Raw genomic sequence first — 27,055 nt, 5'->3', positions numbered from 1 at the left:
TGGAGTTCAGTATCGGAAAGGCGCTAGGTGGTTCTGACGTCATTGTTCCTCCTACTATAAACTGAGGTAATAAGACTGGGTAATTATAATGACTCCTAGCCTTTTATTCCATAGAGCCCTAAACTGCACGCCAATGAGGCTACACAACTTTAAGGCCTAAAGGAAACTAAAATAGATAGTGCTTTCCAATAACAAATAAAAACCAACCTCCCAAACAATGAAATTCCTGGAGAATTATTATTTCAACGAAAATCCAGCCCTTTAACCTTTATGTGGTTCCCAGGCCACTGACTCTTCCGGCTATCTTCCCAGTAACCCTCCCACATCTGCATCCCCACCGGGCACACTCCGCGTCACCGGCAGGAGGAGATGCTGCTAACGATGCTGTCAGCGGCGCTGACGTTGGGCTGCGGGAAGGATGAGTCTGGAAGCTGGCCTCTTCTCCCCTCCTTCCCTTCTGCTCATTTTACACTCTGCTCCAGCTGCAGCTGGCAGGTTGCGCACACATCCTCTTGCAACTTTTGGTTGACAATTAGAAGTTCTCTTTTGTGCTACAGTCCCACATCAGGGCCAGTAGGGTGGCCCACTGTACTTTCCCAAGTGGTTTCATATCCATAATCTCATCTGATCTGCATGCTTCTAATAAGACAGGCTCATTTTAGAGATGAGGAAACAGGCATCAAAGAGTTACAAAGCAAGAATTAAGGCCTGCGGTGACTGGAGCTTATGGTAGAGCTGGGTTCATTTTTTTTTTTTTTTTTTAAGATTTATTTCTTTTACTTTTATATTTTGGCTACTCTGGGTCTTTGTTGCTGTGAGTGGGCTTACTCTAGTTGCAGAGAGTGGGGGCTACTCTTTGTTGTGGTGCACAGGCTTCTCACTGCGGTGGTTTCTTTGGTTTCGGAGCATGGGCTCTAGGCACATGGGCTTCAGTAGCCACACACAAGGACTCAGTGGTTGAGGCTCTCCGGCGCTGGCTCAGTAGTTTTGGTGCAGGGGCTAAGTTGCTCTATGGTACGTGCAATCTTCCCAGGGCAGGGGTCTAACCTGTGTCCTCTGCATTGGCAGATGGATTCTTAATGACTACACCACCAGGGAAGCCCCAGAGCTGGGTTCTAACCCTAATCTTCTGGCTCCTGGTCTAGAGCTCTTTCAAAGAGACCAGTCTCCTCCGCTTTCCACTCGTGAAGAGAGCTGAGATCTGGTGCCCTGATTTGACTGAGCACCAGCCCTGGGGACAGAAGGGATGCAAAACTTCGAGATCTTAAGGATATACGGAAATCTTTCCTGTGTTCAACGAGCAGACTAGTGGGTAACAATTGAGATAAGGCAGTCCTTAGGCCTGGTAAATCAAGATTTGACTCTCGGGCTGTTTGTAAACTAGTGAGTCTCCTATCACTAGACGTGTTCAACTGTTTGCTTTTCAGAGATATTATGGAGAGGTTTGATTCGACACTGTCTGAGATCCCTTTCCAATCTTGAGAGTTTGTGATTCACTCCTGCCCATTATACTCGGGACTCAATGGCCCCAAACCAGCTGTAGTACAACAGTGAGCAAATCAGCTATCCTGTCTGCCCAATTTGTGAGGGGAGGCTATCTCACAGAGTGGCTGGGGGTTCAAATGAGATAATACGGGCCAAACAGAAGGTATTATTTCATAATCCAGTCCTTGCAATACTATCAAAATGTTTATTTTTCTTCATGTGTTTTATCTGAAGGCAAAAGGTAAGGGTAGAAAAGGAATTTATAAAGTATCCTTTCCCAATCCTCAGCATATAGTACAAAGCCTGTAAAATAAATGCCAAGTCCATCAAAAGTCATTACTGATGCCAACAACGAAGTGCACAAACTTCTGTTGAAAGACCTGAGAAACAGACCTGATGGCATCAAAAGCTACTTCTATTATTTCAAAGCCCCAATTTGGTGACAATACTCTATCATGATCCAAGGAATACAGTTTTCCCCTCACTCTTGCATAACAGTGATTGCTAACTAGGGAGTGCAGCACATTTGAGTTTCCCATTTCCACTTGACTGATCCAGTAAACACACACTTACACATTCCTGAAAACATTCAATACTGGGAAGGTAGACAGCCTCTTCTCAAATTCGACCAGTCTTCCAAAGCTTCATTTGTCAAATGCAAAGGCAATCGTTTCTTAGACTTCTCACTTACCAAATTTCACTGATTAAATACTCTAGGCATTAGGAATCTCAAGAATACAGCTATATTCTCAAACTTTGGTATTTTTTTCTAGATGGCTTACAAGCTTTCTACTAAGACTTGTTTGAGAGGTTAAGTTGTATAGTGCTTCTTCATTTACAAAATGAGGGGACTGCATAAATTGGCCAAACAGTGAATTGTTTAAAAATTACTGACAGAATAAGAGGCTTACCAAGATAAATATTCTAATGAGCTATAAATCCTGAAAATGTGATTTTAATTTGATGGGCTACCTAGAGCTAAGCAGCAAGGCTGTATACACTAAAATGTCACTAAATTCGAGCATGCATGCCAAGTGATTACATTTCAGATCTTCTCTTTAAGGAAAAGATTATGTTTAAACAAACAATCTTACACATTTGAAAAGTGAGACTGACACTCTTGAACCTAACAACTTAGACAATTTCTCCTCTATTTATCTAATGGCTTTAACTGTAAGGATACAGAAGAGACATTTCAGTGTGTGAAGGGGCTTTAAATGTTCACATGGGTATCAGGAGAATTTGTTTAAAACTGCTTATAAAGATGGGAGAGAGAATGAGCCCCATCTTATTATTCAATAACCATGTTTGTGATGCATCTGCATAATCTAACCATGCATAAATTAGTATGTGTAATACAACACTTATTTGCATAATAATAGCAAGTTAATAGATGCTTAAAGAGCAGAGACCAACACCACCTTTAAATCAGACATGCCTCCAGGCACTTTGGCCTGTACAGACCAAGATGCCAGAAAAACACTGAGCATCAACCAGAGGAAAACAGTCAAACCATTCATTTTTCATCCCTCTAGACATTTCACTTCTTTCTCCCCACACATTGGGGAACCATTTTCAAACCACAGAATAGCTTAACATTTTAAGTGCTAACACCCTTCTACAATAAAAATCTTAAAGAAATTACCACAGAGATTATCATCAGCAATGTATGTAACATAATGGACAGTTTATTTTCTTAGAAGTGTAAATAGAAAGGACAAAAAAAAAAAAACGCTCAAAATCATATCCATTTAAAAGTGGGGATCCACCTATTTGCTTAGCAAAAATAATGACCTAGATTAGATACTTTCACCCTTCATCTCCATCCTTTAATTCAAATAACTAATTGAATCCAAAAACTCAAGCACTGTATCAAGAAAAGGTTGTGCCTCTTTTCCAACCTCTGTATGAGCACATGGTGCTGGGCTGGGATGAGGAAAACATCACCAATGTCACACAAATGAAGAGCACGATGATGGCTTCCCACCTTTAACAAAGAGGAAAAAAAATCTGGAGTTTAAAAAAAATCAAAAATCAATAGAGACTTCTAAATGACTCCTTTAAGATATCACTTTTCAATTTTATAGGACAGATTTATCTGTATGTGGCTCAAATGTTCACAATTGCTCCCTGTACCTTCATACATAGGAATGAATGTCACAGTGGCAAACGGCAGTAATGAACAATCTTACCTGAGGATATGGAAACCTCCCAAGAGCAAGCTGGGAAAGGAAATAATATTTGTCTAGTTATAGATTTGCATGCAGGGCAGATCTCCTTAAGACAGACAAGTACTAAATTTCAGAATTGTATCCAGCAAATATAAAAAGCTCACAACCCCAAATGCACAAACTAAATTATTGTTGTAATTACATTGAGAGTTGTAGTTAGAATGAACATTTACATTGGACAACGTTGTATTCCCTGATAAAATATTCTAATTTTAACAACTAAACACTATCCTTGTGTTGTTTCTCTTAGGAATATTCTCAGCTGTACAGGCATTATTCACATGTACAAGTGTACAACAGCTTCTTCTAGACAGAGATGTAAAATCATAGGAGATTGTTGGGTTTTTTTCTCTTGTAAAAATAGGAACATTTAATTGATCCTAGCCGACTGTTCTGTAGAATTTTCAGTTATAAGAATTATAAGAAGAGTTGTAGCAAATGGGGAATGGGCCATATGAAGCAGGAAATTTTGCCACTATTTTCATTTTTTTTCCATTCATTCATAGTTAAAAGGAAAGAGCTATTACTAGTGGGAAAACGGTATTTCAAGATCGTGGAGCTGGAACAATAGGTCTGAAATTTGGAAAATGAATCCTTAGAGCTTCCAATTTTGCTTGATTTGTAAACTGCTATGTGTTTCTACACCACTCACTTAACTTTGGTCTTTGAATTCTCACCTGTGAAAACAAAATGATTCAACCTGGAATAGGATTAAAACACAGTGATAAGATCAAATTTACCAAACATACTATAAGACTATAGCATAAGACTCTACTATTTTATTTAAAGAAAACAGTGGCTAAATTCTTCAACTTCATAATGTGGCCCATCTTCAAGCTCGAAATCCTTTATATGTATTTGTAACTATTTAAAAGTAGACTTGCTACAACAGGGAACTTTGAAGCTGGAATGGATCCAAGAAACATCAATCCATTTTCCAGACTAGAACCGCAGAGTCCCACTGAAGACGTTTCCAAGTGGTTAATAAGTATGGGGACTGACCTCAAGACTTGCAACCTAATCCAGGATTCTTTCCAATGTATTACACTGCCTTTCTTTATCTTGAGAAGTTGTATATTTATTTCAAAGACACTGACACTGCTCAAACATTTTTGAACTCCTCTTTAGAAACTATGTTTAGAATCATTTCAAGTAACAGAAGAATGACTTCACTTTATTAGAACTGCATCTTATCCTGAACTTAAAATTATACCCCTCTGCTTTCTGATCATGTAAATTACTTGTTGGCTAAGGTTTGAATGGCCTTAGTCATCAAAACCCAAAGCCAACTTCAAAAAATAAATATTTTGTTCCTTAATAAGGATAGACATGAAGGTGCTGAGGTTAATTTTTAAAGTTCTAAAACCAGTGCGTGCTTTAGCAACGTAATAGGAATAAACCTATTGACCTATATGACCACAAAAGGTGACTACTTGGAAAGGGTCAACACTCATTTGGATGTATATATATGTATATGCTTTGGAATATTTGGTAAGTTTTGTTATCTTGCATTCATTTCTTTTTTTTTTTTTGCATTCATTTCTTATATATTCAAAGTTCTCAGATTTTCAAGATATAAAGTTACTCTATCATTGTTTCATTTGGTGGACATCGTTAATCCGTTCAAGTATAAAGTGAAGGAAAAAGAGTGTGAATTTTCAAGATATAAAGTTACACTATCATTGTTTCATTTGGTGGACATCGATAATCCGTTCAAATATAAAGTGAAGGAAAAAGAGTGTGAATGTTAAACTCCTTTTCATAGTTTTGCACGATTATGTCTGTCTATATACTGCTATTAGTTAGGAATGGAAGCGACTCAGCTCTCCACTGCCTCCACTGTACCCCACACCCAACACTGACCATCGATTTGACTTACATTTTGTAAATACAGTGTGTTTCTGGTCAATGAAATTGTGTACATTGATTCAGGAGGAGTCACTCTGGTCTTCTGTGGCAGAAATGGGTGGGCTAGGCATTTGCCCCATTCTGTACTGAACTGACAGGCAGTGACAGCTCACCAAAGGCTGTCACCTATCACCACACCCATCTGCAGATTATGAGCTTTGCACACTCTTTCATTTGGACTTTAAAAAGTAGCAAGAGGAGGGTCTCTCATCTGAAAAAGCTGACAGCTTAACAACTGCTAGAAAACATTTAGAACATTCTATCTGAAGTCCTTCCACAGGTGCTACACCATTCACCTTGGTATATGCTGAACGTGTTATAGGGCCTACAGAAGACTTCTGTCCACCTAGCTTACCAGCAGAAGAAACTTGCCCGCCATACATATGGCTAAGGTCTAGACTAGCTGGCCAGTGTCAACACTGGCCATTGGTTCTTGCAGAACTAAGCAATGATAAATGGAAGGCTTTAAAAAAATGGGATAAGATGAAAAATGTGAACTTTTCCCACTTCAACACAAAACTTCAAATTCTCAAGACATCACTGTCCTGTGGAGAGGTGAGACTATAGCTGACTTAGGCACGTGCATTCATCAACTTGGCTCCCTTCTCATGAGTGATAAAAGGTAATGAGGCTGGCTGATGTCATTAATTTACTCTGTCAGAGACCTCCACGCTAGAGAACAGAGAAAATTCAGCTGGGAGCCTCTGTACCAGCCTGTGTGGGAACAGGTGGCAGTGCTTGAAGAAGCAAACTCATCATCCTTGGGACTGGCTCTACTTGTGTGTACTTCCCTGATTTCCTGTGGAAGCTCAGTCTTACTTGTCTACTACATTCCTGGGAGGACTGTTTCTAAGGCATCTTGCAGATCTGACCTCTTCTGAATCAGAGGGCAGAGAATGGTTCCTAGTTCTTGACCAGAGATGCACAACAATCATTTCCTCATTCACAGTGTTGCCACTGGGTTGTTCCAGCAGCAAGCCAAGGATTCCAATTCTGCGTCAGTGAAAACTGGCAGCGGTGTTGTAAGGGTGGCACCAAAAGCAGTCATTCTAAGGCTCTGGGAGAGGGAGCTGCCTTCCATGTAAGTCTCTGTCCTTTTAGGTTTAATGCAGCTGCAATGTTTATGTTCTGTACTATCTGTCTTGTGACAAAACAGAAGGAAATACACAGCCAGGCCCTAGAAGCTTTTTATCAAGTTCAATTAGGAGAAGGTAAAAAAGGAAAAGGGCTCTTAGCAGATAAGGTTGAGGCTGTCAAAACTCAAAATAAACACTGAAACCTTATGGGGAAGAAGGAGCACATATGCTATGAGTGACTGTCTCAGAGACAGACAGACCTGGGGCCATTCTGTATCTTTTACCCCTACTGGTCTATTAATCTACTTGCATTTCCCCAGTTTTTATTGTCAAGGTATTATAAATTAGGAAACTTACAAAAGAGAGTATGTAATCTTCTCTGAAATGGCCTGCAGATATGTCACTGTACTAAATGTGTTTCAGATTTAATGAAGCTTTAATGTCCTTTTTAATTTTGCCTGTTTCTGTATCACCAGGGGTCGGGCAAGGCAATCAGCACTCAAGAGGGTGGTTTGGTTTAAAACTAGGAAAAAACTCATTTGCTTATGAGTTGCACTGTATTTTCTTAATTAAATTTACTGAGTAAAATGGTTTAAGTTCAGCCAACCAATGACCTTTGTATGTAGATTTAGATTTATAAATAGGTTAACAGTTAAAGAAGAAAAAAAAAAAAGAATCACAACAAAGCAAACAGATTAGGGCTAAGCCAATAGAAGTCATTGCTCTCTTTATCATCTTTACAAAAGAAGCATTTAAATTTAGGCAGCTTAAGTCCAGTTAAAAAAAAGTATATTGAAAAACGTGGATCCATGTACGTGCCAGCAATTCATCAGATGACTCTAACATCCTTTTCATTCCCAGGAGGGGAACAGCTCATATTGTAAAAGATTTGGAAAAGCTTTATTTATTTTGGAGGAGTGGAGGCAGAGATGGGGGAGGGACAGGATTCTATTTAACATTAAATAAAAAAGTGCATTTTAATTCCAAATACTTAAGATTCAGTAAACTGCTAAACACTCTGAAAACATTTACCAGTTAGGAATACATTTAAATAACAGCAAGCTACTAACATTTCACTGTAAAACTAGGACTGTTCCTTAGCGTCATCTTACTGACCTTTTAAGTTGTCCATAATCTATACAATAGTACTGAGTTAGCAATATTTGAATAAGTTGGATTTTATGGTTTAAATAATCAATATATGTGTGGGTGTGATTATAACAATTGCCAGATACATAACAACTGCATGATAGAAACTTTGGCATTTCAACAAAAAGTCAGGACAGAAGATATTTATTGACAAAGCAACAACAGTGGCTTCTGTTAACAGTAAAGGTCATTACTGTCATGAAGTCATAAAGGATAAAGAGAAAACATACACTGTAGCCAGAAAGCCAGTGTAGGACATAAACTCAGGATATGTTTTTGGTGACCAACTTTCCAACTTAGAATATCAACAGTGGGGGAGTTGTTTTAAATTTAGTTATGTTAAAGAGCACTGGAGTTTTATAAATTCTTAATTTAGACATATTGTATGTTTCTCAACAAAACTGCACGTTGAAAATAAGCATTTTCAACACAGCCAGTGATGTAGCTGAAGGAGGACTTTATAGTCTGAAATGTTCTAAAATTTGTGAATTACCTGTGCACATCTTACACAGTTAAATTTCCACAGAAGGATTTTGCCTTTAGACCATACACTGCAGTTAAACCCTCATTTTACAGAATTGCAGCGGCCACTTTGGAACATTCAGACACAGGGAAACTTTAAAAAAAATCAGACTTAACTATTGGATTACATAAAATTCCCTAGGTGAGATTTCATCCCAAGACCAATTTATACAATCCTAGAGAGAGAGTTTAAATCATCTGAAACCATGCTGGCAAAGGACCATAATAAATATTAAATACCTCAAAACCTACCCTAAGATTTTGCTTTTCTTCCCATGTATCAATTTTGCTGTCCTCTTACTGAATGGTTTAAAAACAATCCGAAGGATATAACAGCAATTTACCAGTGCTAAAGTGTTTGGGAGGTTAAAGTGACAACAAAGAACACAGAAACACAAAGCGTCTTGAAGCAGGGTTTCAATTAAATGTGGAGGATTTACTAATACAGTATACCAAAAAAAAAGGTTACAAATTAATTTAATCTTCTGCCTATAGTTTGCAGCTGCACTCCAAAGTGTCTAGGGCTTAAGAACAAAGCCTTGAAGGGCCTCGGAGTGAGGAAAGCTTCAATTTTTAATGTATAACGCCATTAGCTGATAACTTGTGGAATCTGCAACCCCTGCGGAGGGGCATAAGTGCGAGTAACAGAGACTGATGAAGTGACATATTTGTTCATGTCTAGAACTATGAGGAAGAGGGTTATTACTAACACTATCAGGCCCAACAGATATATGCCCTAATAACCTTTGGGACCCTCCACGTTATCAGTTCTCACTACATCAAATATATTAAAATCAAAACCTAATTCCCTTTAATTAAAGACAATTAGTTTGTTTTACTATTATCGTTTTAACTTGTATGACATTATAATACATTGCAAATTAAAGATGGAATAACAAATGGAATGAAAGCATCAAACTGTGAACACTTTTCCACCCATGTTTGGTGAAATGGGCTTATGACTGGTGTCTATTTCAGGAAATTCAAGAACAACCATCACTAAACATTGAAAAGTGGTGTAGAAACATTTCACCCTAAAAGGAACACAGTGGGCCGACCATGCATATGCTTTCCCTATTCAATTTATACTTTTCACATAATGCTTTCCTATGATTCCAAGGATTTCTTTAACACAAATAAAATTATGGCTCAATGGAGGGATAGGAAGCTTAATTAATTTGCCCAAGGTCATACTGGAGGTTGGTGGCAAAGCTTGTTAAATCACTGGGAACTCTGGACTCTTCAGATGTTTTGGCAATGGCAAAGGCCCCTTGTTGGCAAAGGCCCCATGAGACTCCCAGTGCAGTGCGTGAGCCACGGCAAGTAACTTCTGATGCCTGTTCAAAAAGTGCCGAGTGCTCTGGAGGGCTCACAAATAACGTTTCTTTTGTGTAGAAAGAGCATAACTGTGAGGTTCCCATCAGGAGTGCTTCTTAACATGTCCCAATATTTTAAAAGGAATGACTCATCCTCACCAGAGCCCACTGATAAAAAGTAAATTTGTTTTAACTTAAGGATCCCAAACACAGCAGCACAAAGAAATAAATCAAATGTTTATCCATCATTCAGAAGGTCCTGCATTCTATTCCACTGATTACTATAATAATGGAGAAAAGATAGCATTATAAAGAAATGTTTCTAATTCAGTGGATTTTTTTTTTCTTTTTAAATTAGAAATGGGTTTATAACAGTGGACACTTAAATGGGGCCAGGGCAACAGTAATTCACAAGTACAATATCCTAATGCTGTTCCTTTAATTGCTTTATTTGTTTTACTGTAAAAAATGATTGCTTGCTGTAGTCTAACCATGAATGCTGAAAAGCATGATACATTGAGGTCTCAACCTGGGCAAACTGTACCTAAACTTACACTTTATTGCAGCTTAGTTCACAATCTTCACCTAATATAGGGTTATATCCCAGTGCAGCAGGAGGATAAATCATCCTGGAATATTACTCTGGCAAAGTTTAGCTGTGACTGGAGCATATGTGCTTTCGAGCCACTGAAGCAAAGGCCCATAAAATACACTAATTACTGGAAGTTATGGTCACTGAGTGATTGATAGCGCTCTGTAAGGCAACTTCCTCATTTTCAGCTCTTCTGACGGGGCTCATCCGCAACATAGCAATTATTAATTCATGACCCACCCCTCAGGCACTAGTACCTTTACTTCTAATTCTCCTGCTACCAAACTACTGCTGCAGCTGGACACTGTCTTTCTTCATTCTGATGGCTGGGTAAGGATGATAAAAAGTAGATTTCATGCTAAACGCTATTGTTCTGAATCGTTAAATGTTCCTTGGTCTTTCTAACCTTGCTGTCCTATGACACATAATTCTCCTCCTTCTCCCATAATGCTATTTTACTTGTGTCATTTTCTTCCCTCTTTCCTTATAAAAAGAGTTTGTGTGTCTATGCATATATATGTATATATGAATATGTGTGTGTGATATATACACACATATATAAACACACATACAATCTATCTGTCTATACTATACTATAGTAGACCAAAAATTCTGCCTGACTAATTTTTTAGTTGAACACTCTGGCTTAAATGCAATATATAACTTCAACTAGGCCATAGTAAATATGACCCAGCAAATTGATTTAAAATAAAAGGCACCCACCCCCGCCAAACCCTCCATTTAAACAGACCCACTTTGAAGCTTTGAAGACATTCTAATTGTTTCAAGTTGATTTTCATCAGTAGCCTCACTCAGAGCAATGCTAATTAAGATATCTGAGTATATAACTGAATCTCTAAAAGTCTCTTAAAAACAACTGCAAAGGTCTTTTTTGATGGTGTTCCGTGCATTGAGAAGAAATTCAGTGAGAGACTCCGAATTAAAGAGAGATAAAGTTCAGTCATGATGGATGAAAGCAAACATTTTACTTTTTTAATAGAAAAACAGATGTTCTTTAAAATTTTGAACAATTCAAAATGCAATAGTGAGGGTGGTTTTCCTGTGTGGAATCTGAGATAGGGTAACAGATGAATAGGTGACTCCAAGCTATCTACCCTTTCAGAACTTGTTTCAAATTATTCCTCCTCTTCTGCTGGGAGTTAGTCCCAGAAAATAATTTGGAGGACAAAATCCACACCCTCTGTCCATACTCTTCACTGGGCAGTGTATCACATCCCACTTGGTAACATCTTCCTATATATCTAATGCCTGGTAAGTTTCACTTGTTTAAGGGCAAACTCTAAGTCATAAACTTTCATACATCCTCCATGACACCAGAAATAATATTTTGCATTAGGCTAACCATGAGCATTTGCTGATTATAAGCCCCCTGATGATGATGTCTCCTAGAGCTTAGTCAGCTTGGTGGTGCATGGATGTTTCTACCATTAACACTACAATACTTTAATAAACATAGTATACAAACTTCTCAATATTAGTGGTTGATAGTTTTAACTGGGGCTTCCTCTAATACTGAGAAATTTGTATACTATGTTTATTAAAGTATTGTAGCATTAATGGTAGAAACAACCATGTTTTAACTGTCAAGGCACTCTTGTACGTACATCACTGGTTAGAATAATCATTTTCACATATTTCAGCATTATGATGAATGTAGCTGACTTATTTCTTATTAAAGACTAAAGGGTTACAAGAATGAAAAAAGATTAGAGTTAACTGCCCCCAAATCCATTTCATGTGCTTATTAATTCAACAACCATTCTCATCTTTACAGTAAGAATTAAGAAATGACACTTTTTCAGTATGTTCATATAACGCTGACCTGTGTCCTCTAACAGTGGGTAGCTTTAATCCTGGTAACAGTCCCTAGAGACCTCCCTTGGGTGGGGGTGTCCTCCACCTCTAAACTGCTCACTGGAATCAGGTAGCTATGGGAACCTTGAGAAAACATCAGTGCTGGGGTACAGTCTATGAAACTCAATCTAAGCCACACCTGTATTTCTAGGCATTTCAAAGAGTCATAATCAGGAGATATGCTCACACTTGTGGCCTCTCTGTGTGTTGCTGCTCCTTGAGAGAGGGAGAGAGGAGGCATGGAGGGGGGAGAGACAGATGAGTGGCCGTCCCCACACCAAGATTCCATGCATGCAAGTGAAGGCATGCTGACTTTTCCATTCTTAAGCCCCACTGGACGGCACCCTCATGAGAGGATGCTACATGGAATGCTGAGCCCTACTAGGATTCCTGACTCACAGAATCCTGAGAAAAAAATAAATGACTGTTATTTTAAGCTACTAATGTTGGATAGTTTATTAACAGTAATAGATAACTGAAATGCTATCCTTGACATTGATGTCAGCTCTCCTGCTCATTTGCCCTGTCCTACACACTTTGCTTTTTACAAAGAATTTTATGTATTTATCCATCTTCGGCTGTGCTAGGCCTTTGTTGCTGCACACGCTTTTCTGTAGTTGAGGCAAGCGGAGGCTACTCTCTAGTTGTGGTGGCTTCTCTTGTTGCAGAGCACGGGCTCTAGGGTACTCGGCCTCCCATAGTTGAGGCTCACAAGCTCTAGAGCACAGGCTCAATAGTTGTGGCTCACAAGCCTAATTGCTCTGTTGCATATGGGGTCCTCCCAGTTCAGGGATCGAACCCATGTCTCCTGCACTGGCAGGCAGATTCTCTACCATTGAGCCACCAGGGAAGCCCCCTATGCGTATTTCCATTGCACTTTTACTGGTCTTTTCCCCTCCGAGTCAAGGAGCTCCTAAGGACAAAGTTTTTCTATCCCTACTACTAACACAGGGCAGTACTATTATAAATGTTTACTGATTAGATGCAACTCTTACCTACCCACTTCTACTTTATTTCAGTAGACATACTGGAGATTAGGTTAATTTTTGTGTTTCTTTAAGAAAAATAAACTGGCCTTTGTTTCTGAAAAACAACAGCAATTGTATTACTACATTTCAAACTATAATAAAGCTGAACCAACTATAGGGATAGTGTAGGTAGCAATCCTGTGAAAAGCGGTGATGAGTTGAGTCACAATAAACCAGTCTTTCCCTTTATCTAATTTCCTGCTCATTTACATTTACCATTTCTCACTCCTTTCTTCAAAACTACTGATCTACTTCTTTTCTACGCTTAGTGGAAGAAGCAGACTTTCATCCAGGGTCAGGATATTTAACTGCCGCTGCCTGGTCCAGTCACCTAGCCTTTCTGGAAGTCCTTTAATTTCTCTAGAAATTAAAAATTTAAAAAATCTAGTTTCCTTATTTGCCAAGTAGGAACCTTTGACGCTTACAGATCAAAGTGGGTGGAATGATCTTGGATACCTTAAACTGCCAATTTTTTGGTCATTTCCCACCACAGTGGGAAGAAGCTTAAATGAGATAATGAATATCAAATGGCTTTGTTAAGTGTTACATACACATAAAGTGTTGATATCCTTCCAGAACGACACTGAGCAAGAAGATGTCAACAGTGAGCGATAGAGGAAAGCGTACTTCCCTTCACATCAGAGGTCCCACCTGCAGGGCCTCTTCTGCACAGTCCTAGCTTTTGCTGTACTTGCAGGCGCAGTCCCTCCCTGGGATCCAGTGAGGATCCCAGCTTCCTCACTGATAGGAGGAGGGATCTGACTTAACAAGTTCTAATGTCTCTCTTCTAAATAGTTAAAAGACACTTTGGTCTCTAAATACAAGATAAGATTGTATTTAGAAAGATTTTTAAAAGATTTTTTCAAATAAATGCTAAAAAAGTTATTATTACTCAGGTCAGAATCAAAGCAGGTAAAGCAGACTGGAGGATCTTTGAGAGGATTTTTAAGTCAATTCCAGGTCACTGGATTTGAGTATTGATATAACTCTACGAGCAGTGGTTGTTACTGCTGGGTATCTCAAAGGTAGCAGCAGCAGTTCCTCAAATTATCACACTCAGAGAATTTCAGAGTTGACACATGTCACTAGAACCCTGCCCGCCTCTTATCTTTTAGATCTCACCTCTAAAGTAACCTCACACTACTCAGTTACCCCTATTGTACGATGTTATTTCTGTCTAAAAAGTTACTACTGTCAAGCATAGTATATATTTATAATGTAGGCTCCGTGAAAGCAGGGGATTTGTCCCTTTCATTCTCAGCAATGTCCTCAGTGACCATCACAGTGCCTGTCACATAATGGCACTCAACAAAAATTTGCTAAGTGACTAAATGAATAAATGACTGCATCTTGTCTAACTTTATACTTGGCTCTTCTACAAAAAACTTCTTAAAAAAAAAAAAAACCCAAACCTGAGACAAGTCTTCAGTCACTACTTAAATGCTTCTAGGGATGGGTCATTTTTTACTTCCAAAGGGACAGCAGCACTGTTGAATAACAAGGGTGCAGGGATCTATTCATTAGAATTTTTTTTTTGAAGACTTTTTTTTGATGTGGACTGTTTTTAAAGTCTTTACTGAATGTATTACAGTATTGCTCCTGTTTGTTTGTTTGTTTTGGTGTGGTTTTCTGACTACAAGGTATGTGGGATCTCAGCTTGTGGGATATGGGGATATGTGGGATCGTAATCATACCCCCTGCACTGGAAGGTGAAGTCTTAACCCCTGGACCGCCAGGGAAGTCCCAGAGAATTCTTCTTTATACTGAATAGAAAACCATGGACTGTTTGTTTTTTTGTTAGCTTCAGAAAGTTCAGCCTGCCAGTCATAAAGTAGCAGATTGCCTATCCTCTACCGACAATTCTTCAAACACTGGAATACAGAGTTGTTAAATGACTGCTTTGTCTTCTCTTTATTTCTTTATTTTCCATATCAAGACTTGATTCAAATGTTTTAAAAGTCCAAATTGTGTGTGCTTGTGTTTATCCACGATTTGGACATGTGCTGTTGAAAAAACTTTAAAAACAGTCTGAAATCCATGAAAATAATAAAATGCTTAGCTGGGATTGCTAGCACCTGTTCCATCTTGTTCTGTCAATCTCATGGTTGTTCACGATAGCTCTGAGCACAAAGCAAGCTCAACAATGCCTCATTCAGTGGGAAACACTTCACTTTGTTTGCCAGTTTCACAAGCACTACCATCACTGACAACCTTGGAAAATGCACATTTAGGCATGGTAATCTGAGACAGCTGGATCCCTTCACAGACCCTGCAAAGGACTGAACCAGTCAATCCATCATCGGCCAAAGGTCATTTTAACAGCTTCTTTTTGCAATAAGTTATATAAAATTTCAGGCAAAAAAAAAAGACAATAGAAAAAAATCAAGTTAAGACAGAATTACAGAAAGGGGAGTGCGAGCAGGGGCACGAGTGACAGAAACTGTTACATGCTCTTTTCCTCAGTATTCTTCAGTGGAAGCGAAAGAGGCCCATGACAAGAATTCCCGAACCACACTTCTACCCACTTTCCTATACAATCTCTCACTGAAATCTTCTTTGTCCTAGGACCCTTCAGCTTTAACACTTCTGCTTTCTGATGGTTTTCAGCAGAAACTTCGATCAACAGGTAAGATATTTCACTAGATGGAGCAGCAGACAACATATTATAGTAAGAGTCAATGTCCACTCACGTTCTTGACAACGATTATAAAAAGGAAGAGGTGGAAACACTGGTTATCTGTGGAGCACACCAAAGGCTAAGCTGTTATGGTTGAGAGAAGCTGACAGCAGCTGCTCAGAGGGCATCCAGAGCCATCCATCACCCCTCAGACCAGGTTCACAATCACCACGGGCTGGGAAAGCAAACAAGGCTGCAGCTATAGACTGACTAGGCTAAGTTACATTTCCGTTTTTTTTTGTTTGTTTGTTTCGAAAGCTGGGAATAGGTAGGTTCTTCAGTATATTTAGAGGCAGAAGCTGAGTCTAGAAAATGCTCCATAATTCTTTTCACCTGGTAAACATTCACTGCCTAGATGTTATTTCAAAAAGAAGCTTACTTCTCAAAGTGCCTTCTTTATATATATATATATATATATATATATATATATATATACACACACACACGTTTATTATTATTGTTTATCACCTGTCTCCTTAATTACATTGTAGGTTCAACAAGGAGAGGGAACATGCCTGTTTTATTTATCAATGTGTCTCCAGCACCCAGTAAAGTATTTGGCACATAAGAAGTGTTCAATAAAATTTATTAATGTTATATTAATATATATAAATGTAAATTAATTAATGTTATGTTATTAATTTATTAATGAATATTTATTAATGTTTATTAATACTAATGTTATCTTTGTTCCACAGATAAGAAGAGACTGATACTTGGAGTAGCAAAATGACTTGGCCAAGATAACACTGATTATAAGTGGTGATGCCAGCATTTCTGGTTAAGGAAAAATGTGAACTCTTAACAGTTCAAGAGTGAGGATGATAGCCTTAATATCTGAAAATACATCACAGAAAGAAAATGACATACTCTTCACCACACTTCTCCAGAAACTTCTGTCAATGGTATTGGGTGGAGTGATCCATGTCACTTTTTTCACATAGCTCAATATACTTCATGTGTTTGCTCATAAACAAAGAAAATCACAGTTCATTCTCTTGATATCTAATGAGACTTATCTGATATCCATTCAACAGTATGGATAAAGGCAAAATTTTAAAAATTCGATGTGTTAACAGCTTTTCAGAACTCCACAAGACAAGGTAGTTGCAATCAACTATTTGTACATTTTATGCTAAATTTCCCTTGGGAAAATTCTATTATAGATGTCTACAGAGAATTCAATAATTTACGATTCTCTGACAAAAATTCACTTTCTCTGGTTGAAAGCACTGACATATGTCATTTTTTTAAAAGTTGGGGCTTTTTTTTCCTACTGTAGGAATATTAAGAAGAAGGCCATCTCAAATGACATATAAACATTTCTTTCACATTATAAAATTAAAATCAAAACATTTATTTTGACAATTTCCTCCCCTTTGTTTTTTCTGTTGTTTCTTCCTGAAACTTCTGTTTTTCATGTTAAATTGCCTAACCTGGTTCTCTGATTTTCAATTCTCTCTTATTTGTTGTCGTCATCTGAAAGTTCCTTTGTTACTGCAGCCTGTTCTTTTTTCCTGGATGCCATAATTTCTCCTATCCCTCTGAGAATATTTTATAGTTCATTTGAATGTTTCTCCTTTGCAGTTTTTAAGTTCTCCAAATTTTTTTCTTTTTTAGTTATTTTAGGTCTCTGTTCTTACCTTAAAATCCTTCCTCAAATGTTTTGCTAAGAGTAAATTCTGACTGCAACTCTTCACTTATGGGTGGAGACTGTAGGCTTAGGTAACGCCACTTAGCTGGATTGTTTCCATAGGAAACTCCCAGTGCCTGGATCTTTAAGACCGCCTGGTCACATTTTCCTCGAGAAAGTCTCTTCCAATATTCTACCTGAAAGGTAATCTTGGCTGCCAGTGTCCCAGAAACAGGGTGTGGCAGGACAGCTGCGAGTCTCCACATTTAGAATCTAAACTTTCCTTTAATGCCTCTGCATCAGGAATGAGACTCAGCCTCCTACAGTGCCAGGTATCACTTATTTTATTCTCAGAGAAATTCCTCTACTTACTCCTCCGCTAACATACAAACTCCTCTTGTGTATTAGGGTTTAGGAGGGTGACTGAGTTAAGGAAAGAATCGCTGAGTTAAACAGCGTAACTATTCGTCAAACAGCTTAACTGTTTCTCAGACAAACTAAAACAATTCTCTTCTCTGGCCTCACCTCCACTCTTAGTTTCAGATACTTGGTACCACCAATTCCTGAGCCTTCTTGGTGGTTTAAAGTAAATCAGGTGCTTCTTTTTTTCTTTACTGCTGGCTTCGGATTACAGTACTCTCGGTTCCATTAAGTTGTTTACTGTTGGCCATCTGCTTTCCCACACCCAAAATTTGGTTGCTGTTGTCTCCTTTCCCTTTCTTCATGGTAATAAAGCTTTAAAAAATCTCTTTATGACCATTTTCAGTGGAGTTTGAGGTGAGAGTGTAAGATAACGCATGTGCTTCAATGCCATGCTCCTCTGTCTATGGAATTCTCCAGGCAAGAATACTGGAGTGGGTAGCCATTCTCTTCTCCAGGGGATCTTCCCGACCCAGGGATCAAACCTGGGTATCCCACATTGCAGGCAGATTCTTTACCATCTGAACCACCAGGAAAGCCCTTAACCCTAATTTGTAGGCTTTTTGAACCATATGTGAACATTTCAAAAGGTAATTCCTCTTAAAGGGAAGGGATAATGGCTTAATTTTCTCATTGTGACTTTTTCACAAGCTCTGAAATGGAGCGGCCACCTAAAGGCCCCAAGAGATTAACTGATTTACCCTAGGATCTATAGTTTACATTGGTTGAAGTGGATTTTGAATCTAGGTCTGATTCAAAACTCTTCTTCACATTCAAAACATTTGTGATCCATTCAGCAAATGTTTGTGAGTGCTTACATTAAAGACTTTATCAAACTTTAACTCTGATCTTTATTTTCAGAAACTACTTTAAAACCATTACAAAAGTAAGAAAAAATTGAGCCCCAAAGATTTCCTGAGTAACCACTAGGGCAGTGAAATTGTGCTAGAGAGGGCAGGAGATTATGAGAGAATTGGATTTAAATTCTGTCATAAGGATCTATGACATAGCAGTAAATTAATATAATACAAAGTGAAAAATGCACATGCCACAAGGAAGATGTAGATGAAGGTCAGAAGATGAAATTACTTTTAGCTGGAGAGATGAGTCGGTGTCATAAAAGATGGGTATTTAAACTGTATCTTGGGGAGAAGAAGAAAATGATACTCCACATAGAGTGAATGGCATAGTGCTCCTTGAATATTTTTAACATGGTTAAAGTGATTTTGAAGCTCACAAGAAAAACTCTTAACTCTGTCAGAACAATACAACCCATCAAATCTTCAGAAGACGGTGCTACTTTGATGACAGTGACCTCGTGTGACTCTCTGAATGTGCTCTTCACCTATCTAGAGGCATTTTTCTAAGCCACGGACCTTGCTTTCATCATTTAACACATCATTCAGACCACTTCAGTAAAACAGTGATCATGCTGAAGAGGGGTCTCAGAGGACGGAGTGACACTCCAATTAACCAAGCACATTGAGCCAGACTGTTCTGTGCTTTGGACTCAAGAGACTGCTGGAGAGAGGAGGTGAACAAAGGCACAAAGAGTGAGGAGGACTCACGTGAAAAGAGCAAAATGCAGGCGTTAAAGATGGGGCTTTCAGTCTGACTCCTATGGAAAAGCCTGTCAGATTATTCACCACCAACCTTAATAAGTTTATAATAGCCCGCCAAAGAGAATCACAAACCAGAACATGTACTTGGATAGCATACTCAGTGAGAATAAGAACCCTGACGACTGACCTGGTGCCTTTTTAGATGTATGTGCATCATTCTGGGCGCAAAAAATGGGATGATAGAGGAGGGTGTGTGCTGAGTCATTTTTTGAACCGATTAGGACCAGCTGAAAAATCCAGCTTTTCCAAATATGACTGCTTACTTCCCTCCTACAGATATGTGTTGTGATTTGAGTGACACAACAGTATGAATGGGGGGTAGGGGGGTTCAGGATGGGGAACACATGTACACCCATGGCTGATTCATGTTGACGTATGGCAAAAACCACTACAATACTGTAAAGTAATTAGCCTCCAATTAAATAAATTAATTTTTAAAAAAGAGTATGAATGGGGTAACTAATTAGTGAAAAACAAGAGTGGGGTTCTCAAGCCATTCGTTCCATGGGAGAAGAGAGAAGCACTGCACAGCCTGTGCAACTAAGAAACCCTGCCCTAAAACGTTTTAGGTGCTCCCTACCCCTAGGAATGAAAACCATCAGTTTCTACTATGTACACACTCTTTTTCATTTTAAAGTGTAGCCCCGAAGTCTTTAAAGAGCAGCAAGAAGGGTGAACAGTCCTAAAAATCACCCAGTCAACTGAATTGGTGGGATCTCTCTTCAAGAGTCAAACAAGTATTCTCAGTTCAATTCAGTCGCTCAGTCGTGTTCGACCCTTTGCGACCCCATGAATCGCAGCACGCCAGGCCTCCCTGTCCATCACCAACTCCCAGAGTTTACCCCCAGAGTTTACCCAAACCCATGTCCATCGAGTCGGTGATGCCATCCAACCATCTCATCCTCTGTCGTCCCCTTCTCCTCCTGCCCCCAATCCTACCCAGCATTAGGGTCTTTTCCAATGAGTCAACTCTTCGCATGAGGTGGCCAAAGTATTGGAGTTTGAGCTTCAACATCAGTCCTTCCAATGAACACCCAGGACTGATTTCCTTTATGATGGACTGGTTGGATCTCCTTGCAGTCCAAGGGACTCTCAAGAGTCTTCTCCAACACCACAGTTCAAACGCATCAATTCTGCGGCGCTCAGCTTTCTTTATAGTCCAACTCTCACATCCAGACATGACCACTGGAAAAACCATAGGCTTGACTAGACAGACCTTTGTTGGCAAAGTAATGTCTCTGCTTTTAAATATGCTATCTAGGTTGGCCATAACCTTCCTTCCAAGGAGTAAGTGCCTTTTAATTTCATGGCTGCAATCACCATCAGCAGTGATTTTGGAGCCCAAGAAAATAAAGTCTGACACTGTTTCCACTGTTTCTCCATCTATTTGCCATGAAATGATGGGACCAGATGCCATGATCTTAGTTTTCTGAACGTTGAGCTTTAAGCCAACTTCTTCACTCTCTTCTTTCACTTTCATCAAGAGGCTCTTTAGTTCTTCTTCACTTTCTGCCATAAGGGTGGTGTCATCTGCATATCTGAGGTTATTGATAAACAAGTACTCTAGAGCAGGATTAATCTTCCCAGCTTGTCCTAGTTTAGACATTTTGTATGCCTGTTAGTGGTCTCACTTCTTTTTTTTTTTTTTCATTTTCACACTGATTGTTGTCATAAAGGCTCAAGGAAGAAGAGCAATTAATTCCATGTGGGTTCTTTTCCCCATTACAAACCCCTTACATGACAATGACCTTTATTTTGTTCTATAATTCACATGAGGAGAACTACAACACATTTCAAGGTCTGAGCTGAAAACCATAAACAAAAAACACAGAAAGGGGCTGAAATCTTCATATCTTAGTAAAACCACCATGCTCTCTAGTCAAGCTGAATAATCTCATTTTTTCCCTTCTTAATAAGGATAATTTCCACCGTTTATCCTACTTCAGCCAACTCCAAATACTATATATAGCTAACAAAATCCTGGAGAAGACCCATTTTATCTCACAGAAAGAGGGATACTGAACTGAGAGAAGATGGGGGCAGTGTTGCTGCTGGATAAAAGATAGTCTGATATTAAAGATTCTGTGCTTAAGGCACAAATGTACCTGTGACTTTTTAAATAGCACATTTTAGCAGCATATAGTATCATCTTTTATGGAAGAGTGTGGCCTTGTTATGACCCCCCATGGGGACTGTGACAGCACGTTAACAAGGGAAGGGCAGTATGAAGAAGGCAGGCAAGGGTGAACCTGTATTTTAGGAGTTTAAAGCAGTGAAGGCAGCCTTTTGACTCTTGAATCACCAAAAACCTCAGGGATTTTATGGAATTTATGGGAGAGTGCTAGGTAGAAGTAGAAGGGAAAGAAAACTCTAGTTCCCATTTTGTCTCTATTTGATTCTTGTGTAATTTCAGGAAAATATCTTAGCTCAGTTTCCCACATTTTTATCCCATTGCTTCTTTTTAAAGTTTTTTAAATTTATTTTTGGCTGTGCTGGGCCTTTGTTGCTTTGCATGGGCTTTCTCTAGTTGTGGTGAGCAGGGGCCACTCTTCGCTGTGGCATGCAGCTTCCTCATTGTGGTGGCTTCTCTTGGTGCAAAGCACAGGCTTCAGAAGTTCCAGCACGGGGGCTCCGTGGTTGTGGCGTCCGGGCTCTACGGTGCCTGGGCTCAGTTGTTGTGGCACATGGTCTCAGCAGCTGTGGTACATGGGCTTAGTTGCTCTGTGGTATGTGGAATCTTTCCAAACCAAGGACGGAACCCATGTCTCCTGCCCTGGCAGGTGGATTCTTATCCAGCGCACCTCCAGGGGAGTCCTCCCCCATTGTTTCTTTACCACCTGGTACTCTGGGGGGATAAACTGATTGATTCAAAACATTCTGAGGAAGGTATCCACACAAGTAGGTAGATCCTGCATACTTGGACATCTGCTCTCTCCTGAAAGGTTTACAAAGATACACCTTAGCGTGTGCTGGGGGATAGGGAAGGGCTCCTCCATCTCTTCCTTCTTTCTCCAAGAGGCAACTCCCTTTAAGACAGCCAAGCTCAACTGTCAGCTCCTTTAAGAAGCCTGTCTTGCTCTCCTCGCCTGAACCTCCGTGGCTCAGAGTGCTTGGTTCTTAGTAATGGCTGTCACACTGCTCTGGGCTTTAAGTGTCTGCCTCCTCCATCACAGGCAGGCCTTCCTCATCTTCGTGTGCTCCGCTCGTCAAGGCTCACTGCATGGTAAGTGCTTAAACAGTGACCACCGAACGAAGGGAAGCATCTGCTCTCTACAGTGCATGTCTAGGAGGGGAACCTTGTTTTTAAAGGTGAGGACAAACACAAGAGAAGCAATTACTCTTTGAAGATGTTAACTATGTTTCAGGACACAATTTTCTACTCAGAATTTTTAAATGCTGTTGAGATTCACACTTCTCTCCATTGACAGTGATTCTGAACAGGTTTTACCACATCTATTCCTAGCACACCATGATGAAAACAAAGAAATTGGTCCTTAAGTGCCTTTTTTGGGCTAACTTCCCAACCCCCTCAGGTAATGTTCTTATCACATCTGCTCCTTAAAAAAAAGAACCTTGGGGTTCTCTTCCTTATTGACTCACACACAGTTTCTCATCTATGGACTCAAAGTGTCCAACTCCTATTTCACATCACATATTTTTGTACCCCAAATGAATCTGGTATAAACCACATTGTTGTTATTTGGTCGCTAAGTTATGTCCCAACTGTTTTGCGACCCCATGGACCGTAGCCTGCCAGGTTCCTCTGTCCATGGGATTTCCCAGGCAAGAATACTGGAGTGGGTGGTCATTTCCTTCTCCAGGGGATCTTCCCAACCCAGGGGTTGAACCTGAATCTTCTGCATTGGCAGGCAGATTCTTTATCACTGAGCCACCAGGGAAACCCATAAAACATATGCCAGGGCCTTACTCTTCCCTCTAAAAACTTAATTCACCACCTGTGTTTGGTCATTTGTTCTCACTCGCCTATCTGCTGGGTCATAAGCTCCCAGAATACAAAGACTATGATCACATAGTTCCTTTCAAAAGCATTTAGTTTAATATCCCACACAGAGAGGTGCTCAACAACTCTTCGTGATGATCATAATCACACTGCACTTTACATCCTCTAAGACCATCTCTTCCTCCTTCTAACATCTGGCTCCTCAGCACCTATTTTAAAACGCAGGGAATGGCAAACCACCGAACTCTTTTCAGCCCTCACTCTTGACCAGTGGTCCTTTTCTACTCCCCACTTTATCACATGAGCCAAGGCACTCCTTCAGGCCTCCAGGTGTCTCACACTCATTGTTGACACTTTTTCACACAGTTCCTTACACCTTAATTTTATAAATTCAACGAGTCTGTTTTCTTCAGTCTTCTAGAGACTATTTAATAGTTTACCTCCAGGATAAATGAACATGATCAACAAAATCCAAAATACATCAATGGCAATCTCCCTTCCTTATACAACAGAATCTCTTTTTATTAATCTTTGTATCCCGAGCACTCAGCAAAATGCTGGCAGACATATATTTCAATATGCTACAAAAATATGTTCTATTTATTAAGTATCTGTCTATCTACCTACTTATCTTAACTAGTCTCCCTGTTTCCATGATTGTCCCTCTATATTCTGTGCTCCACAGAGCACCCAGCTATCCTGTGAAAACATATTTCAGATAATTTACTCTCAGAGTAACATCTAAAATCCTGACCATGGCTTACAAGGCTGTATATGATGTGGCCCCTGGCTACCACTCTGAATGTGTTTTTTCCCATTTTTTCCTTGCTAACTCCTCTCAAGTAACCCAGGTCTCTCATATTATTTGCTGTTGCCTGATGGCCCCCTCTTTTCACACCATTCAAGTCTCAGCTCAAAGGCTGTTTTATCGGAAAGGAGGATTCCACTTCATTTTTCCCCATAGGACAGGACTTACCACCACCTGACAAATCATATACTCAGTTATCCTTCTGTTTCCTGTCCCACACACTCCACCCCCCTCACCAAATGCAATTTCATGAGAATCAAGAATGGAGTGTCCTTCATTACTATGTCCCCATTGCCTATCTACTAGACACAGCAGGAGCTCAACACATGGAATGAAGAAATGAATATGGAAGGAAGGAATGGTGTGCTCTAAACCATAAATCTGTTAGTTACCCTGTTTGACAGTATTGCTGTGCCTCTGCATGTTTTTAAGTCACACAATTCTAGAGTTGTTGCAGAAAGTTAAAGAAAGACAAGAGCAGACTGCTTAGTCATAAAACGTTAGTTTGGAAAGGGGCTTAGAGATCATTATTTAACAGAAGAAGAAACTGAGGCCCAAAGTTAAGCACAGGGGCTTGCACAGGGCCACCTAGAAAACCAGTAGCAAAGCTAGAACTGCAACCCAAGTCTTTCATTCCCAGTCTAGGACTCTTATCTTTATACAGTGCAACTTCTCAAATGTTCCACACTATATCTGGTCTTTTATCAAATATACTCAATGACAATGATTTAAAATACATAAAGGGTAATTATATAACAGCTAGAGCTGAGCTCCACAAATCAAAGGTACTAGTTTCCCCTGAAACAGGCTAACTGGGCACGCCCTTCAGGATTCTGTTGGGAGACTCAGTTCTGAACATCTGTCCACCAGCATTGCCAATCTCTCAGCTGTTGCATATATACTGTATTTCCTCTTAGAGCCCCTTTCATGAAGAAGCAGAAAAATATGGTTCAATAAACACTGAATATTTTTGCTTTCTTTCTATAGTGCAGGTGAATTGACTCTGAAGATATCTCCTTAGAAATTCAACTGCATTCATGCATTGCAAAAATCACAGAAAAAGCGTTTGACCAAAAAAAAAAAAAGTGATGGAATTGTGATTGCAACTCTATCCATGATCTTATTTAAGGAGTTCTTTTTACTTTTTTAAAGAGTTCTCTTTTATCTGAATCAATGTGCGTAAGATTCATCACTTGAAACACTGGTGGATATCTAGGCTCTATACTGCTGTAATTCATGCTGAGCCAGGTCTCCATCTAATACAAATTCTATGCATTTCCTTACAGATCAACAATCACTATACAGAAACCCTAGCAGAAAGTTCTAGTGGGGGTACATGTAGCATACTAAAATAAAGTCCATTCTAAATACAGCTGTAAAGAGTAAATACATTAAAACTGTGTTACATACATATACCTATCCTCCTTCAAATCATTTCATACCCTGTCCTGCAACACGTGATATGATTCTAACTGGAATAAGGTGGTTTTTTTCTTTCTAAGCAAACATATAGAAAATATACATCCAAATGAGTAGGGCTGTACTCTTTAATAAAGTAATCACCTCTAGAAGTCATATATGCCTTTCAACAAGGCTGCTATCACACATACTTTTTCTTGAATTTCTCTTTTCAAAACACAGGTTCTCCACATTTAGAACCTACATAAGGATGTACAATGGGAACATGTTAATAATGCTAATTCTTAGAGATTTGAATTTAACTGGTCTTTTGATGGGAGTCTGGGAACCTGTATTCCTGTAGGAAGCACTCCAGGTAAGTTTTACACAGGTGATCTGTGAGAAAAAGCACTTTAGAATAGTCATGTAAGGGTATCAAAATAAGGACTACTCAGTTAACCTCTGTTTACATATACACATAATACATTGGAAGTTTAATTTTTTTTTTTCAAATCTTCATTTCTCCTAATAGAATATATCGGTACAGATATACATAAGAGCATCTCTTTACAATCAACATACCTCCATGAAAGAGATTCCTAAGCTCCAGACATCAGAATGAATTCCATACTGCTCCCCTGAAATTCTTTCAGGCTGAAAGAAAACAGAAGGGACCTTGTGAGGTGATGTAAGCTACTCCAGGAAATACATATGCTCAAGTGAGCTCAGCTAAGGCAGAGTCACCAATCTCTGCACAGCACATTAGGAACAGAAAAACAATTTTATATGTATGTGTATTATGTAGATAATCCATAGAAATTGTATAGGTAATACAGATATATTAGATATAATCTTACTGAATCCTCACAAAGATCCTGTGAGGGAAACTTTGTTATCTCTATTTTAAGATAAAGAAAATGAAGGCTCACATTCATGAGATATTAGGCAAAGTCCTAAACTAGCAAATGAGCTGAGACTTGAACTCAAACCAAATCCAGTAGTCTTAGTTGTCTAGTGACAAATTACTGGACATTATATAATATTATCACTTATTTGCATTTTGAGAGATGGGTCTGAATCACTAGGAATTCTGCTATTTAAAAATTTTATTTGTATAATATTAAACTTGTAGGAAATTTTTAAGATTAAGACTAGTACAAAGAAATCCATATTTCCTTTGCCCAGATTCACCTACTACTCAACATTTTATCCCATTTATCGGGCTTCTTTTTGATATAAACCAAGGAACAGTTTGAAAGGTCCTTTTGGGACTCTTGGTCCTCCATTCAAGATATGTAGAAAATACTTGTTCTAACAATTACCTGCACACTCTCTAGTTCAACAGGACTAATTC

At 39.1% G+C, this 27,055-nt stretch overlaps 1 protein-coding gene across 12 annotated transcripts in view; it reads right to left on the bottom strand.

The window, feature by feature from the left end:
• MAP2K5 (mitogen-activated protein kinase kinase 5) overlaps window positions 1–27,055 on the bottom strand; it is a 262,303-nt gene that overhangs the window by 78,045 nt on the left and 157,203 nt on the right. For 4 of the 12 annotated variants that reach the window (XM_081511849.1, XM_081511848.1, XM_081511851.1 and 1 more), the window contains 2 exons: window positions 26,284–26,355; window positions 3,678–3,707 (listed from right to left, as the gene is read on the bottom strand). In XM_081511849.1, the coding sequence (XP_081367975.1) occupies window positions 3,678–3,707; window positions 26,284–26,355 (102 nt within the window). Of the gene's footprint in view, window positions 1–3,621; window positions 3,708–26,283; window positions 26,356–27,055 lie in introns of all 12 variants that reach the window. The other 8 variants (XR_014060035.1, XM_081511853.1, XM_081511854.1 and 5 more) reach the window with 3 other exon arrangements.

Source organism: Giraffa tippelskirchi, chromosome 7 (genome assembly GCF_054371585.1).
Source record: "Giraffa tippelskirchi isolate mGirTip1 chromosome 7, T2T-mGirTip1v1.2.pri, whole genome shotgun sequence".
NCBI lineage: Eukaryota > Metazoa > Chordata > Mammalia > Artiodactyla > Giraffidae > Giraffa > Giraffa tippelskirchi.
This window is presented reverse-complemented; position numbering and strand designations above follow the sequence as displayed.